The sequence below is a fragment of the Myotis yumanensis genome, unplaced genomic scaffold (genome assembly GCF_028538775.1).
Source record: "Myotis yumanensis isolate MYYU_CA2020_CCGP unplaced genomic scaffold, mMyoYum1.0.hap1 SCAF_6, whole genome shotgun sequence".
NCBI lineage: Eukaryota > Metazoa > Chordata > Mammalia > Chiroptera > Vespertilionidae > Myotis > Myotis yumanensis.
The window spans coordinates 2,233,654-2,249,190 of NW_027223757.1; the positions used below are offsets into that span (position 1 = coordinate 2,233,654).

The following is a 15,537-nucleotide window of genomic DNA, read 5'->3' on the forward strand; positions in this document are numbered from 1 at the left end:
ATAATAAAAGGCTAATATGCAAATTGACTGAATGGCAGAATGACCAGTTGCTATGATGCGCACTGGCCACCAGGGGGCAGATGCTCAATGCAGGAGCTGCCCCCTGGTGGTCAGTGTACTTCCATATGGGGAGTGCCACTCAGCCAGAAGCTGGCTCATGGCTGGCCAGCACAGTGATGGTGGCAGGAGCCTCTCCCACCTCCGTTACAGCACTAAGAATGTCCAACTAACGGTTTAGACCCGATCCCTTGGAGGCCTAAGCCTTCAGTCGGACATCCCCCGAGGGCTCCCTGGCTGCCAGAAAGATGTCTGACTGCAAGCTTAGGCCTGATCCCCCGGGAAGTGGGCCTAAGTCGACAGGTGGATATCCCCCAAGGGGTCCTGGACTGCAAATGGGCGCAGGCCGGACTGAGCCCCCGTCCCCCCCGAGTGCAGAAATTTTTGTGCACAGGGCCTCTAGTCCTATATAATAAAAGGATAATATGCAAATCAACTGGTCGCTATGACATGCACTGACCACCGGGGGCAGACACTCAATGCAGGAGCTGCCCCCTGGTGGTCAGTGAGCTCCCACAGGGGGAGCACTGCTCAGCCATAAGCTGGGCTGACAGCTGGAGAGAGCAGCAGCAATGGTGTGAGCCTCTCCTGCCTCCAACTAAAGATGTCCAACTAAAGGGTGCAGGCCGGGATGAGGGACCCTCTCCCTCCAGTGCACAAATGTTGTGCACCAGGCCTCTAGTAACACTATAAGGAGGAGAATAAAGTAGGGATCAAGTTACAGCTACCAGGGTAAGAGTATTCCAGGCAAGGGGACTAGTGAGACCAAACATTCAAGAATGGACAGGCAGGAGTTCAGTCACTGAAGTGACAAATGGAAGAGAAGTCTTGCAGAGCACCGTAAAGAGCTGGCTCTTACTAAAGACATGGAAATAAATGGCAGGATTATTTAAAAATTTGCTCTGGCTGCTGGAGAAATACAGAAAGAATAGAAATAAGGAAAAGCACAATGCAGTGATTAAACTCATACACTCAAGCCAGGCTGAGTTAAAATCTTATTAGACACTCCCAGGCCAGTTTATCAGAAGTTGGGTAACCTCCCTGGGCCTCCATTTCCTCGTGGATAAAATGAGAAGAGCAACAGCAGCTACCTCACAGGGCTGTCTGAGGATTACATGGGCTGATTCACATGGGCTGATAAAGCAGCACCTAAGTCACAGTAAGTGCTCAGTGTGTTGCAGCCTTACCACCACCAACACCACAGCATTGCTGTCATTATCACCCCCTCACCCCCACTCCACCAAGTCCCAGTAAGAATGCAGTCTGGAATTCACAGATTCCAGTCAGGGGACAGAAATTCTAAAATCAACAAGGCGGGTGGCAGGAGGAATAATGTGATATAGAAAGAGATCTTAACCTATCAGAAATGACAGGCAGTATATTCATTACAACTGAATGTCAACTAATTGACGTAAAGAAAATGACAAAGTTAGAAAAATAAACAATTTTGCAAACACCTGTGGTAGAGTAATAACAGATTAGAGCAAGAGTCATTAATCAAAGCTAAAACCACTAGCCAACATTTTGTTGGGAACGGGATATTTACAAATTTTCAAAGTATCCCCTTCGATTATTAATTTAAAAGGGGAGTTACCTCTACAGTGAAAAGATTTGACTGATACCATTTTAACCAAATGATCAAAGTTAACATATAAAAAGAAACTGACATGTCTGCTAATATGATATGCTGAGAACACATCACTTTTTAAAAATATCCTTACCAAAAATGCATAGCCTGTATCTAATCCTGAGAAAGAAAAGTGCAAATCATGAAGGACTATAAGCTGAGAAACTATTCCAAATCAGACACCAGTGCAATGTGTGATCTGGCCAGGATTCTGGGGCAGAATCATTCTCTCTCTCTCTCTCTCTCTCTCTCTCTCTCTCTCTCTCTCTCTCTCACACACACACACACACACACACACACACACACACACACAGTCTATTCTCCTTAATGATGTTCTGTAAAGTCAGTGCAAACACTGAATTAGAGAATACTGAACCACTGTTCCTGAGGAAATACAGGGTTTGCCCCTAGAAGAAATACAAGGTTATGCTCCTGCCAGCCTCTAGTCACACGTTCATAAACCAATCAATATAACCCTGTTTGTGTGCTTATGTTTAAAGACATCTCATTTAACCCGTACTGTCGATTCATGACACTGACCTCACAGCCCGCAGCACTGAAGGCCACTCCTGAATGAAGCTTCTCCAGCGCGTGCATGGCAGCCTTCTTGTGCTTAGAAACACTAGACAGCAGACACCACTATGCAAGGGGGGGGGGGGGGGGGGGCATTTTAACACTGAAATTGCCAAAAAATAGCACAAATATGCAAACATCATAGCACAAAATAGACAATGAAAGGGACACTTATTCACAGTATGAGAGCTGAAGAAAGAAAACTGGTGTCGCCTTATTCAACCTCAGCTGAGAACAAGAGTGTTTGGTGACTCAAATCATTCTGCTAATCTGAACATGTCCATAAGTGACTGCGAAATCATGAGCCACACTTGTTAATTTAGGAACTACTAATAAATTTTAGCAAGTAGGCGAATTTGTAAATATGAAATCTGCCAGTGTGTGCAAGTATATGTATATACATATACATGTATAAACAGAGACAAAGCACATACAGGGCTCAGAATTGTACAAATGTTTTTTAAAATGGCAAATCTGGGTGAAGAATATACAGGAATTCATTGTAGCACTCTTACAACTTTTTTGGCCTGTGGACTGAAGGGTACTAGGTTCGATTCCAGCCAAGGGCATATGCCCAGGTTGCGAGCTAAATCCCCATAGGGGGTATGCAGGAGGCAGCCAATCAATGATTCTCTCTCATCACTGATGTTTCTATTTCTCTCTCCCTTCCTCTCTGAAATCAATAAAAATATATTTTAAAAATTAACATGTTTTAAAATAAAAAGAACAACAATGTAATATTTTTAAACAGTGACCTTTCATAACCAAAGGAGTAAATATAAAAATAAACTAGCACAGAATAGGATGGGTCACTAGGCTTATGAATGTTTCAGTCTAATAATTTTTCATTAATATGACTGAAATGGATAAGACCGTTCAGTCATATAAATGAAGGTGAAGGCCTGGGGAGAGAGTTGGAGCGGGGTGAGGAGGGGAATTGGTGGAAAAGGGGTCATCTGTAATACTTTTAACAATAAAGATAAATGCCAAAAAATATTTCTGTATGAAAAACTTCCCAATCGAAGTTCCTTGATCAATTGATGCAGAATAATATAACATAAGCAACATTCCACTAGCAATTCTGTCAACAGAAAATGGAGCCCTTTAAAAAGAAAATTTGTTACAGACCACAAAACTGCAAGGTGCTCACATATTCCTTAACTAAACTGACTGCAATCCAATCAAGTCTTAATTTTAAAAGAATCATTAACAGCATCTAGTGATAAAATGGACTCTCCCTTTTCACTGAAACTCATGTCTCATTTCATTAGGCATGGGTAATTAACTCTTCTTGGTATTAGATCTGTGGCAGAGTAATTAGCTCAAGTTTTACAGGTTACTTAAAGTGCTACTTTACTAATGAAAACAAAGGCTTATTGTCAATGGGTACATCTTTTTACCCCTCAAAGAGTGTTTCGCAAAATTTAATAACTGCACTTTAAAATAAATAACAGTACAGTGTTTATTTCTAATCCTTCATATCTTTGTTAATCAATGGGGGCAGTGACTCTACTGTAAGTGTATGGAAACACGATCCAATCTGAAAAAACACTGAATTTTCATGAACTTGTAACCAAATGAACAAAAATGTCAATATTCTGACATAAATTTTATTTTAAAAATATGCACAGCAAAAACAAGAGGGTGAGAAGAGTGGACAGAAGCAGAAGAGAGGACCCCGGGGCTAGTTTACAGTTCTGAGAACCCAGCAGATCATGTGACAAGCTGGTATTTCAACCATTCCAGCCAGTGCTGCTTGGCAGTGTAGCTTCCACGTATAGAAATCAGGATTGTGTGAGAAACAGTTACAGCATTCTAACTGGATAATTTTGCCTGTGACATAAAAAGTTCTAAATCGGTTTAAATTAACATATTTTAGGAATTCCATTTCTCTGATAAGAAATGTTATTAGATTTTACTTTTTTGAGATGGTCTTTTATTTCAGATCATTTGAAAAGCACTGATTTAAACTATTCCAGAAAAGTAGGCCTTCCTTTCACTTAAAAAAAAAACAACAAAACAAAACAACACAACAAAAGCAAATCAATCACTTGAGGTTGAATGAAATGTCATATCGCATTACACTGAAAAAGAAAGTCTCAAGTTACTTGGGAATGAGTTTACAGCTCCAGTAGGATGTCTTTAATACAGTGGGCCTTGACTTACGAGTGTCCCAACTAACGAGTTTTGAGATACTAGCCGTCTCTTGGCTGATTTTTTGCCTTGAGTTGCGAGCTAAAATTCGGGTTACAAGCTAGCTTCAGATACCCCACCGCTAGTTGGCCCAGCGAACTTCACAGTGAACGCCACATCAGCCCAGCATCACGTGTCATTGTAATGGTGAAAATTGATTTGACATACGAGTAATTTGAGTTACGAGCTCCGTCACGAAACGAATTAAACTCGTAAGTCAAGGCCCCACTGTACATAAATACTGTAATCAATACGTCAAAGGCTCTAAGGTTCAAGAGAATATATTTGTTTTGAATTTGAAGTAAAATTAAGATCAAAGAATTTAAGTTTCCAAGATAAAGATTTTATCTCAACACAAAGAAGAACTTTCTAGACCAGTGGTCGGCAAATCGCAGCTCGCGAGCCACATGCGGCTCTTTGGACCCTTGAGTGTGGCTCTTCCACAAAATACCACGTGCAGGCGCACACGTACAGTGCGATTGAAACTTCGTGGCCCATGCGCAGAAGTCGGTTTTCGGAAAGGAGATAGATGAAACAAGTATACAAGACGAGTGTGGATGGGAGAGTTGGAAGGGGTTGACCTCAGCGAACGTACCTCAATCAGACTGAGGATGTTTTTAGCAAAGGCCAGCTTAGGAGTACCCTAATTAAGTTAATAACAATGTACCTACCTATATAGTTTAAGTTTAAAAAATTTGGCTCTCAAAAGAAATTTCAATCATTGTACTGTTGATATTTGGCTCTGTTGACTAACGAGTTTGCCGACCACTGTTCTAGACAAAGCTAAGGCCTAGTCACTTGCCTGCGGCCTTCATTCAGTCTCTTCTGACTGCAAAGGAGGGGATGCGAGGGAGAAATAGAAAGGAGAGGGAAAGCCCACCAGTTTGGCTCAGTGGTTGGGCATCAACCTATAAACCAGGAGGTTATGGCTTCATTCCTGGTCAGAGCACAGGCCTGGGTTTTGGGCTGGATCCCTGGTAGGTGTGCAGGAGACAGTTGATCCATGATTCTCTCTCATCACTGATGTTTCTATCTCTTTCTCCCTCTTCCTTCCTCTCTCTGAAGTCAATTTAAAAAAAAAAAAATAAAGTAGAGGAAAAAAACCATTCCTCATAGGGTTATAAGAGAATCAAGTCTTAATGCCTGGCCCAAGGCATAAATTATAGATGACTAACTTCTCTCCTACACTTCTATAATGATACTCGTTATGAACCACTCCCAGTAAAACTGAAGAATTTCTAAGTTCTGTGTTTCATATGAGGAATCCTGGCTGAAAAAAGGGTACGTAATCTAATAGAAAATCATATTACTTTTCCTCTTGAAAACATTTTAAATAGTAATTAGTATCTTAGGCCCAACTAGAAATTTATTATGATTATAATGTACCTTAAGCCCTGTTACAATAATACCATTTCAACTATGTCTAACCATTATTTTAAATGGGCTTGATGGGGAAAATAGCAACATATTGCAAGTAAATGACTAACTAGGAAACCAAAGATGGTTGTAATGTTCACAAGAGCAATGACCTTGTAACACACACACACACACACACACACACACACACACACTCTGATGGAATAGATTCTAAAACAATGTCTTTAACATCTCATAAAACAGAAAAGTTTAAATCTGTTGGAGAATCTGTTAAATTGATTGCTCATGGTAATGCAAAATAAGAGCCCCTAGAAATAGGAATTTAGCCCTACCTAGCAAAATGACATATTGTAATAGCACTTCTAGAATTCTAACCAAAATACAATCTAGCAAATACAGGTAAAGATGTACATATGAAGCTATTCAAGGCAGCACTCTGCCTATGTTTAACAACAAAGCCTAGAATCAATTCAAATGTCCATTAACAGGGGAATGCTGAAATAATTCATGGTATACCCACACAATCGGATACGGTGAAGTTATTAAAAGGAATAAAACTATTTTTATATACTCCCAATTAAGTGATCTCAACAATATACCATTAAGTAAATATATACTCAGCAAGGTGTAGGAAAGTATAGAATACATAATGATCTATGAAAAAAGAGAAACTACACACATACAATACACAATTGTCATACTTCTGTAACTTTACATAAAAAAAAAAAAGAAATGGAAGCCTAAACCAAAAACTACATTAAAAATTTACACAAACGGCACAGGGGGAAATAAATAAAGCAACCAGAAATAAAAGCTAAACTTCTCTGAAAATTTCCTACATTATACATTTGACTTGGAAACCATTGTAAATGTTACAAGTAATAGAAGAATAATTTAAGCAATTCTTAAAACTGAAAACCAGGTGCAACAAATGAGCTTACCTGTGCCCATACGATGACCTAACTTACACAACAACAGCTGCTGTTCTCAAACACAGTAACTTGTCTCTCATGTGAAACACACCTCCAAGTGTAAGAGCTGCTGCCCCGGCTGGTGTGCTGGCTGGCTGGGCTTCCGTCCACTAAGGGGCCCTGGGTCTGATTGCTGGTTGGGACACCAACCTGGGTTGCGGGTTCCGTCCCTATCGATGTGTCCCTCCCCCACCCCCCTCCCACCCTCTCTCTCAATTCAATTAAAGAAAAAACAAGCAAAGAAAGTAACAAAAACTGCAGAAAATTTCCCCGACAGTGCTGTTGGCTAGTGTCCTTTATTGTAATTCTGGCATGTTTTGTGTATTTTAGAATAAAGGAAATGAATCATTAGGAACCAGGATTTTCAGTGTGATGGAAAGACAACACAGTTAAAAAGATCCCTTAAATAAAATACTGTGAACTTGGTTTCGAATAAGAATGAATGTGTAGAAATGTATCTATATTCCTGTGTGTGACTGTGTGTGTATGAATCTCCTCTCTCTGTGCTGAAAGGGTCTACAAATAATGAGCATAGCTACAGCCCCGAGTGCAACCTCTAAATGCTATTTCCACTAACAGTACCAAGGCTTCTTAAAGAAATGGCTGACTCTAGTTCTGGAGAAGAAATAGTAAAAGGCGAGCATGGACTATGGTAGTACTCCAGAAAGCAAAGTTACTAGCCACAACTACTACAACTGTGTCAAAAGGACTGAGGTGAACTGGAAGAGATGCCCACAGGCCAAACATCATAATTAGTTAAAAACATTAACTGCAAAGAACTGAAACACATCAAAACTGTTTCAATGCATTCAGAATGATACTCAAAAGAAAACACTCTTTTCACCTTTGCAGGGTCCCTAGGAACCAACTCTCTATTTTAAAACTAGTGAATAAGGAACTGAGCATTTATTCAGCCTTTCCTATGAAAGTAAATCTCGCTGGTAGGAATGAAGAAAACAGGATATAGTTATTTTGTAACTCCTTCTGAAAAAGAGCCTAAGAAACAATCACCAATGATTGCTAAAATCAGAGAGGAAACTGGATCTTCTGTGCCAACACCACAACACTGCTTGTGAAATATTCTTCAGAAAGGGAGAAAATGAGGAAGGGAGGGCAGGAGATCTGACTGTGGGGAAAACTTCCTTACTGCCATTTACAAGGAATACAGGGAACAGTGTTAAACACCACCACGAACATGCAATCAGCTCCGGACAAAGAGCTCAGCGCCTCTACAAATAAACTGCAGAGAAATGGGGCCGAGGGGGAGAATGACATTAAGAGCCCTATCAATCAATTGCTATGTCGTCTATAGCCCTCATTTGGACGCCATTCAAACAAACTTTTTTAAATGCACATCTATGAGACAGGAAGAAATTGAACACTGACTAGGTATTTGATGACATAAAGAAAATGTGATAAAAAAAACAAACACAATAACAAAGAGCCTTTCTATTTTAGAAACTAATAAAATATTTACAAATGAAATTATGTTTGGAATTTACTCCCCAAATCATCTGGGGGAATGGAAGGGGGAGTGAGGGCACACATGGAAAGAGACAGGCAATGCTGACACTGGGTGATGAATAAATATTATTTAAAATTTACCATGATGAAAGTTTTTAAAACAAACTATACCTTTGCTAAAAGAAAACTAAGTATTCAGAGATAAATACAACAGGCTATTTGCAAACATGCTTATACTTGATGTTGTGTCATATTGATCACAGCCACTTTAGTATGTCCACCAAAAACTTGTGCTTCCTATCACCCAGCACAAAGTCTTAAGACATTCTAAAGCTCAACTATTTGGTGAATTGACACAGGACAGAATAGAGCTGCAGGAGAAAACGCTAATGATAAAGCATCATGTATAATATGATACACAGCCGATAGCACATGTGAACATGCATATAACTTCATGAAGAACAATCTACAAGAAGACATACCAAAACAGTCAACAAGAGTAGTATCTAGAGCAGTGGTTCCCAACATGGGAACACCCCCCCGCAGGGGGGGCAATTTGAGAATGAGTTATTAACAGTAAATTTTTTGCATTTCTTATGGTTCTAGAGGCCTCATATACAGCACATAAATATATACTGTGATATATTTATGCATTTCAGTTCTCTATTATGTTTTAAAACTATTTGCTATTTTTCATACCATTTCATATTTTTTTTTTTTAACAATTTCTTAGTGTTTTCTTCCTCAGTGCTTCAACTGTTCATTCTTTTATTTTTCTCTTTCATGGATGCCATGTTCTTTAGAAGCTTGTTTAGACCAAGTTAATGGCCTTTTAGGCTTCCTCCATGTGAATAGGAGTTCACTTTTTGAATAAGAATTGTATGTCACGGGGCGAGGGGGGGGGGCGCGGGGGGGGGGGGGAGGGGGATTCAGGATTTTAGAGATGCTTAGGTGGGGATGGCCAAAAACAGGTTGGGAACCACTGATCTAGAGAGAAAGGATCAGGTACAGTTAATTTTTTTCAGATCATTTGTACTTTTAAACTTTCCTAAAAATATCACGTATCAAAATAAATATTAACCATAAAAAATAGAAATGTGAGATATTTAAGAAAATGTGTAATATACATATATGAAAAATAGCATGTAAAATGATATTAAAAAGTCTACTTATGTTTACAATGATAAAATATGCCTTCTCTAACATTTCATAAATCATATTCCACAAAACAATGTACTTTCTCAAGAAGTTATAGAAACATCTCTTAAAAAAGAGACTCTATGGGTAAATATATTTAGGAAACAAATGTAAAGTTAAAAACGGAATTAAATTCAAAGCCCAAATCTCATGAGAATAATTTGTAGAGTTTGAACGTCTCATGTGTTTGAATTTTGCGCAGTTGTTATTTAGAAACAAGGGGCTGGGTAAGTTACTTCTCCTCTTTACGCCTCCATGGCTGGAAGCGTAAAACTATCTTCTGAGGCTGTTGATGGTGTGAATAAGACACTACACACCGTGCAGCAGCAGCTACCATCTGGCACTGCGATTAGCAGCCCTGAAGGGCCATCTGACCCTCTGAGTGCACATTCCTTCACTTCAAGCACAGAGCTCTAAGTGGAATTGCTGAGTCTCACTGCGAGTTTCCAGAAGACACAACATTTGACTGAACTGGTTTTAATCAACTGTACACATTTCACCCATCAACACCGTTGGCCAACACAGGCATGGCTTCTTAGCTTTTCCTGTTTATGACAGGGGGGTCTCAGAAAACTAATGGATGTGGATAAGAAAAGTCTCCAAAGTGTTCCCGACGAAGACCATTCCTAAAGATTTCCAACGGTGTACTTCATTTACCACTGTAGTAACTGCTCTCCACAATAATTCATCCAGGATCTAATTGTGTACACATCAGTCTTCCATCCTAATGACCCATGTTTTCATCTGCTACACTAGTTTCGACTGCCACCTGTTTTTTGAAGGTGACCATTCTTTCGACATTTTCCCACAGCCCTTCATGCGGCCCCTGCAAAAACTACACACACAAAAAAAAACCCTACAAAAAAAACCAATAGTATTCTGTCCTCAAAATTACTTCTCTAGCATCTCTAATCTGTTCAAGAATTTGTTTCCCATCAGTAAACAAGGGATTAAATCCTGTCTAAAGGAAGGATTTCTGAAAATAAAAAGAATGATGCACAGAAAATTTTCAAAATATATTATCACTGAGGGAATAAACAAAAAGCTTATTTGTGGTCCCAAAAAGGAACCACACTGACTTCATAGTTAAAGTTTAGAGGACTCAATATTTAAGTTCTTCTAATATTTCTTAGGTTGATTTCACTCTTAGAAATGGCTTATAATTAGAAGATTAGGTTCAAATTTTGACTGCTACCTTTTTGGCAGCTGACCTTTAGCAAATTACTCAACCACCTTGAGCCTCAGTTTCCTCACCTACGAAATGGAAATAATAAAACTCAGATCAATTCAATATGTGTAAAGTACTTAGAATAATTCATGATACAGAGTATACTATAATTCAAAAGGACTATCCATAAGACACTGGCTTCCACTTGCAGACCCCGTTACCATATACTTAATGACAGAGACAAGCCCAGTCCACCTGCTGAGGATGAGCAGTGCCCTATGTTGGCTGGCACAGACAAGCTTCCACGCCTCTCATGAAGTCTGACTGCAGTTCCTGCTCTTAAGTTCCATTTTATTCAAAATCAATGCTATTGTGGCCATCTATAATACTAAAGTAATATCAATCCAAGAGAATAAAGTTTGAAGTGGCATATTCATTCCATTGCTTCAAACCAGCAGCTTAGAAAGATACAGTACTATCTTCCCAACAGAATTAAAGCACATAGGGTTTATAATTTTCTCTATTTACAAAATATTTTATGGGGACCTGGAGCGTCAGGGCAGGAGGGCATCTATGCCTCCATGAATTACCTGAATGAAACATGTATTCCTTCCCAGATAGTTTTTTCCAGGTCCTACCATGTGGCAGGCATTCATCAAACACCAGAGAAATACTCCATAAATACTGAGTTTACCAGACGAGTAAAGGATTTCATCTCCTTGTGACTCAGATCAATAAATAGCATTTCAATCATAAGAAATAAAATGATATTTAATCTCTAGCTTTCTTCACTTGGCATAAATTGACAACTCTACAGGAAAAAAAAAGTAGTCAATGGACTTTCCTTTGAAGTACCAGAAATATACCTCAACCAGGCTTATTCTTTACATCAATACCTCTTTTTGTCTCCGTCTGTTTGTCATTGTCTTTTTTCAAAATAACAGGCAACAAACAAATAGTAGTACTTTCCATTTTGACTTTACTATTATTAACATTTTTAACAGCTCAATAAATAAACTACAGCATAACCCAAGAAGATTTGGTTAATTTATTATGTGTAATCAATTTAAATTAAGATTATATAAAGCACTCCTAGTATTCTAAATCTATCAATTCTTCACAGAATTCATATACGCTAATACCGAACATATGGAAGCCATTCCAATTAACTTGATATGCCCAAGGTATGTTCACCTGTAGCTTTTAATAAAACTAAAAATGTAATCTATAGCCAATTTTTGGTGTCCTATTTTAATATTACCCTGCATGTACATTCTGTAAGCTTTAATAAATTTTAGTAGACAATAGTACAAATTAAAAATAAATAAAATGTGTGAATTTGCTTCTACTTGAGGTTAAGAACAAAGTAGACAAGGCAGGATATGGACACACCACCCGGAGACACAGAATAGAAAAGCCATGAGAATATAGGACATTCAAAGGTCACAAAACAGCAAGTACTGTCATTTCCAGAGTTTAAAAAACTAAACCTATGCGTTTAAACACAAAATGTACTATCAAACAGTGTTGGCTAAACTTATTAAGAACAATGATTAACATTAATTGATCACTTACTATACACTGAAACACAGTTCCTAGTGTTTTAGAACTAATTGAACTCTCACAACCACCATAAGAGATAAGTGACATTACTAGTCCCACTTTACAAACCATGAAGAGATTAATCTGTCCAACAAAACCAAAGTGACAGAACCAGGATTCACACCGAAGTGATCTGGCTGCAGAACTCACTCTCCTAACCATTCTGTTCTTCTGCCAAAGAGAGCAGAAAATGCTTTTCAGGCTACAAGTTCAATCCTAGTTACACAGACTCATCGCGTCTCACTACACACTTGTAAGCTCTTGTCCACAATGTCTATGTGTGCACCAGTGCCATAAGCGCAGGACATTACTACAGAATTAACAGAAGCAGAGAAGAGGAAAAAAACATGTTTTGTTAACTGCCTGATAACAGTAGCTTTTTAAACTAGCAGAAACAATCATCTTTTGGTGAAGATTTATTTGTCCTCAGTTGTCGAGGTTTCATCTCCTTGCGACCAGGCTATGAAAGTAGCACTACTTAATGCCAATGCAACCCTAAGTGCAAGCGTGGGAACCAAAACTGCATGGCAACACAAAAATGCATGTCACCTAATTGAATCAGAATCTAGAATCTAATACTTAAGATCCTAATAAAATGTTTTAAATACATCTAAATATACTGAAGAGGAACGCACAAGCTTGCCTCAAAGTATCTTTAAACTCAGATGACAAAAAAAAAAAGCTATAAGATTAAAAGATAATATCAGTGAGGATTTTTTTACTCCCAACTTTTTAGCTACTATTTTATCTACAGGGAGAAAAGAGTGATTGAGATTTGGTCAATGAGAGAGCTTAAACAAAACGAGGTGGGAAGCTCAGAAAAGCAGCGTATCAGCATCAAGTGAGAATACCTTTTAGGTCTGGTGTTGGTTCCATGAGCTCCACAAAGCAATTCAATGCACATGCTGCAACATAAGCTGACCACAGGTGTCATTTGATAGCCCTCTCGAGGCAATATGTTAAAAAAATCAAAACAACAAAAAACAACAACCCTTCCTAACAGTAAGTTTAATCAATTGGCAATAAAATCTAGGTTATTTAAAAAAATAAGTCAAACATTTTTTACACAAATAAAAAGTCAAAAGTATTCACTCGACAAAAGGAAACTAGGCAAATAAAACCTCCCTAAAAACAGTATTTAAAGTAGATAGTTAGGTCTTTATTAATTAAACTAGAAAAACAAGAGGTAGAAAGAAAAACAAAAACCAGACACAATATAAAGTAAAATGTCTAGAAAACTTGTGATCAACACAGAATGTTGATGAAACCAAACTGAGGCTAGTTAAAAGCCTTTTCTGTTTACTAATTCTACAAATGATTTGACATACATGCAAACTTATTTATTTGACTGTTCTCATATAAATCTCAAACATTTTAGATTTCCCAAAGTTTTAGTTACATACTTTTATATATACAACATTACAGTTTGACTAATTCCCAAATTGGAAGCTCCTGGATTATAAAGACCAAAGTAAGTTAACAAGACGGACTGAGTGATAATTTAGTTGGCTAAATGAAAAATGATAATTAGCAGGGCAAAATCATGACACCACCTTTAAAATGTTCATGCTTCTGACATGAAATAATGTGTAGTGCTTTATACACAAAAGACCTGATATTTTATTAGAATGCAAAAGTTTAATTAAATTATTCACAGAAAGACTTGCCTCCATTTTTAAAAACTTACCTTCTTTTTATCCCTCATTGAGCCTTTGCCCCGGACCATAATTTTACATCCCGTTTCTGCTTCAAGCTGTTTAGCTGTAAGTCCTCTAGGTCCAAGGATTCTCCCAACAAAATTAAACTGGGGGGAAAAAAAGTCATCATACATTATTCTCTTGCTTGAATTTATAGATATTAAAATTATTTTAAAATACATATTTACTTGCTCAAATGAAATACTTTTTAATAGTAAGTTGAAATAAATTAAGAATCCTTATAAATTTCTTGCCAAGTTTGGGGGAGGGGTGTTATAATAGCTCATTGTTTAGCAATAAATTTTCATATGTATTAATACAAATTATAAATTAGGAACAATACATTTGCCTGAAAAAGGTACTACACTGAACTGTCCATTAACATGTAATCTAAACCAAAGCATATAACAAAATCTTAGATACCACACAAGAATGCGAATGTCTTTTACAAAACTCTGTAATGATGGTGTTCAGGGAACTGTTCATTATGTTAAATAATATTTGTTGTTGTTTTTTTAACTAAAATCCTTGGGGAAAATTCTTATTACTTATCTAACGAGCTATACTTTCTCTCAAGCAACTGTTCAGAGACCATATTTTTGGGCTCCTGTCAGAACTCTACTCTGGTGGCCAAATTTGGATTCCACCCTATACTAAACATTTAAGTCTTGAAAGTAAATGCTTTTTCATCACATTCCTTACAAGTTTTATACCTATACACTTATTTTTTTTTTTCCCATTTCTACCTTTAACTTATACTATTTTTGCAAGGAGGCTTAACTCTTTTCATGGACAGGGGAGTGATAAAAATAATTGCATAAATAAAGAATTAGCATCCCTCAACAGAAACTTCTAGCCTTCATATACAGAAGTTTATCTTTCAAAGGGAGAGTGGAGGAAGCAAGACATAGATTAACTCTGAAAACTGAAAAGTAAATTTTCCTCACTCACATATAGTCTGCATATGAGATAAAATACCATCACTTCCACAAAAATCCAAAGGTAATGATTCGTATGCATACAGCTTCCTATTTTTTCCTTGCTTATGAGCCACTGCTGGCATGTCATTACATAAAAGTCATATGCTAGAAGTCGCTGCTCTCAAGGCTTAAGCTAGGGCACTTCTTCAGTCTTCTGTGCCTCAATGGCTCTTACTCTGCTCACTAAGTTGCTGACCAGCATCCCCACAGCCTCAGTGACTCACGAATGAAAGATGGGTAGTGCATGAGGACAGCTGGAACAAAGTCCTCTCTTCCCTCAGATTTTGATACAACTTTTTCCATCCGAGGTTGAGACTGTCCTCTAAGCACTTGATCTAGCTCTACAAGCTCCCCAATTCTGAAATGTGCCTGATCCACCTCTACATACTACCCCTTATCCCTACTAGTTCCCCAGCAGAGAGTACTTCACCTCTTTACCCGACCTAAAGCCCTGCACTCTCACCCACCTAACTGTTGCTCCCTTGAAGGTACCCCTTTTCCTCTTCTTGCCGCTGTTAAGATTTCCTCTTCTGCTGGAACCATGGAATTAGAATTATATAGAAAAAGACTTCACCACAGCTAAATAATCCTTACAGTTATTACTTATTAATAAGCAATGTTTTAAAAGCAG

The 15,537-nt window shown here is 38.0% G+C and overlaps 1 protein-coding gene across 7 annotated transcripts in view; it reads right to left on the reverse strand.

Moving 5' to 3' along the window:
• Window positions 1-15,537, reverse strand: part of QKI (QKI, KH domain containing RNA binding) — a 126,559-nt gene that overhangs the window by 57,473 nt on the left and 53,549 nt on the right. For all 7 annotated transcript variants that reach the window (XR_011471795.1, XM_070417366.1, XM_070417367.1 and 4 more), the window contains exon 3: window positions 13,917-14,033. Coding sequence is in view for 6 of the 7 variants with exons in the window: in XM_070417366.1 (XP_070273467.1) it covers window positions 13,917-14,033 (117 nt within the window). In the remaining variant the exon portion in view is untranslated. The remainder of the gene's footprint in view (window positions 1-13,916; window positions 14,034-15,537) is intronic.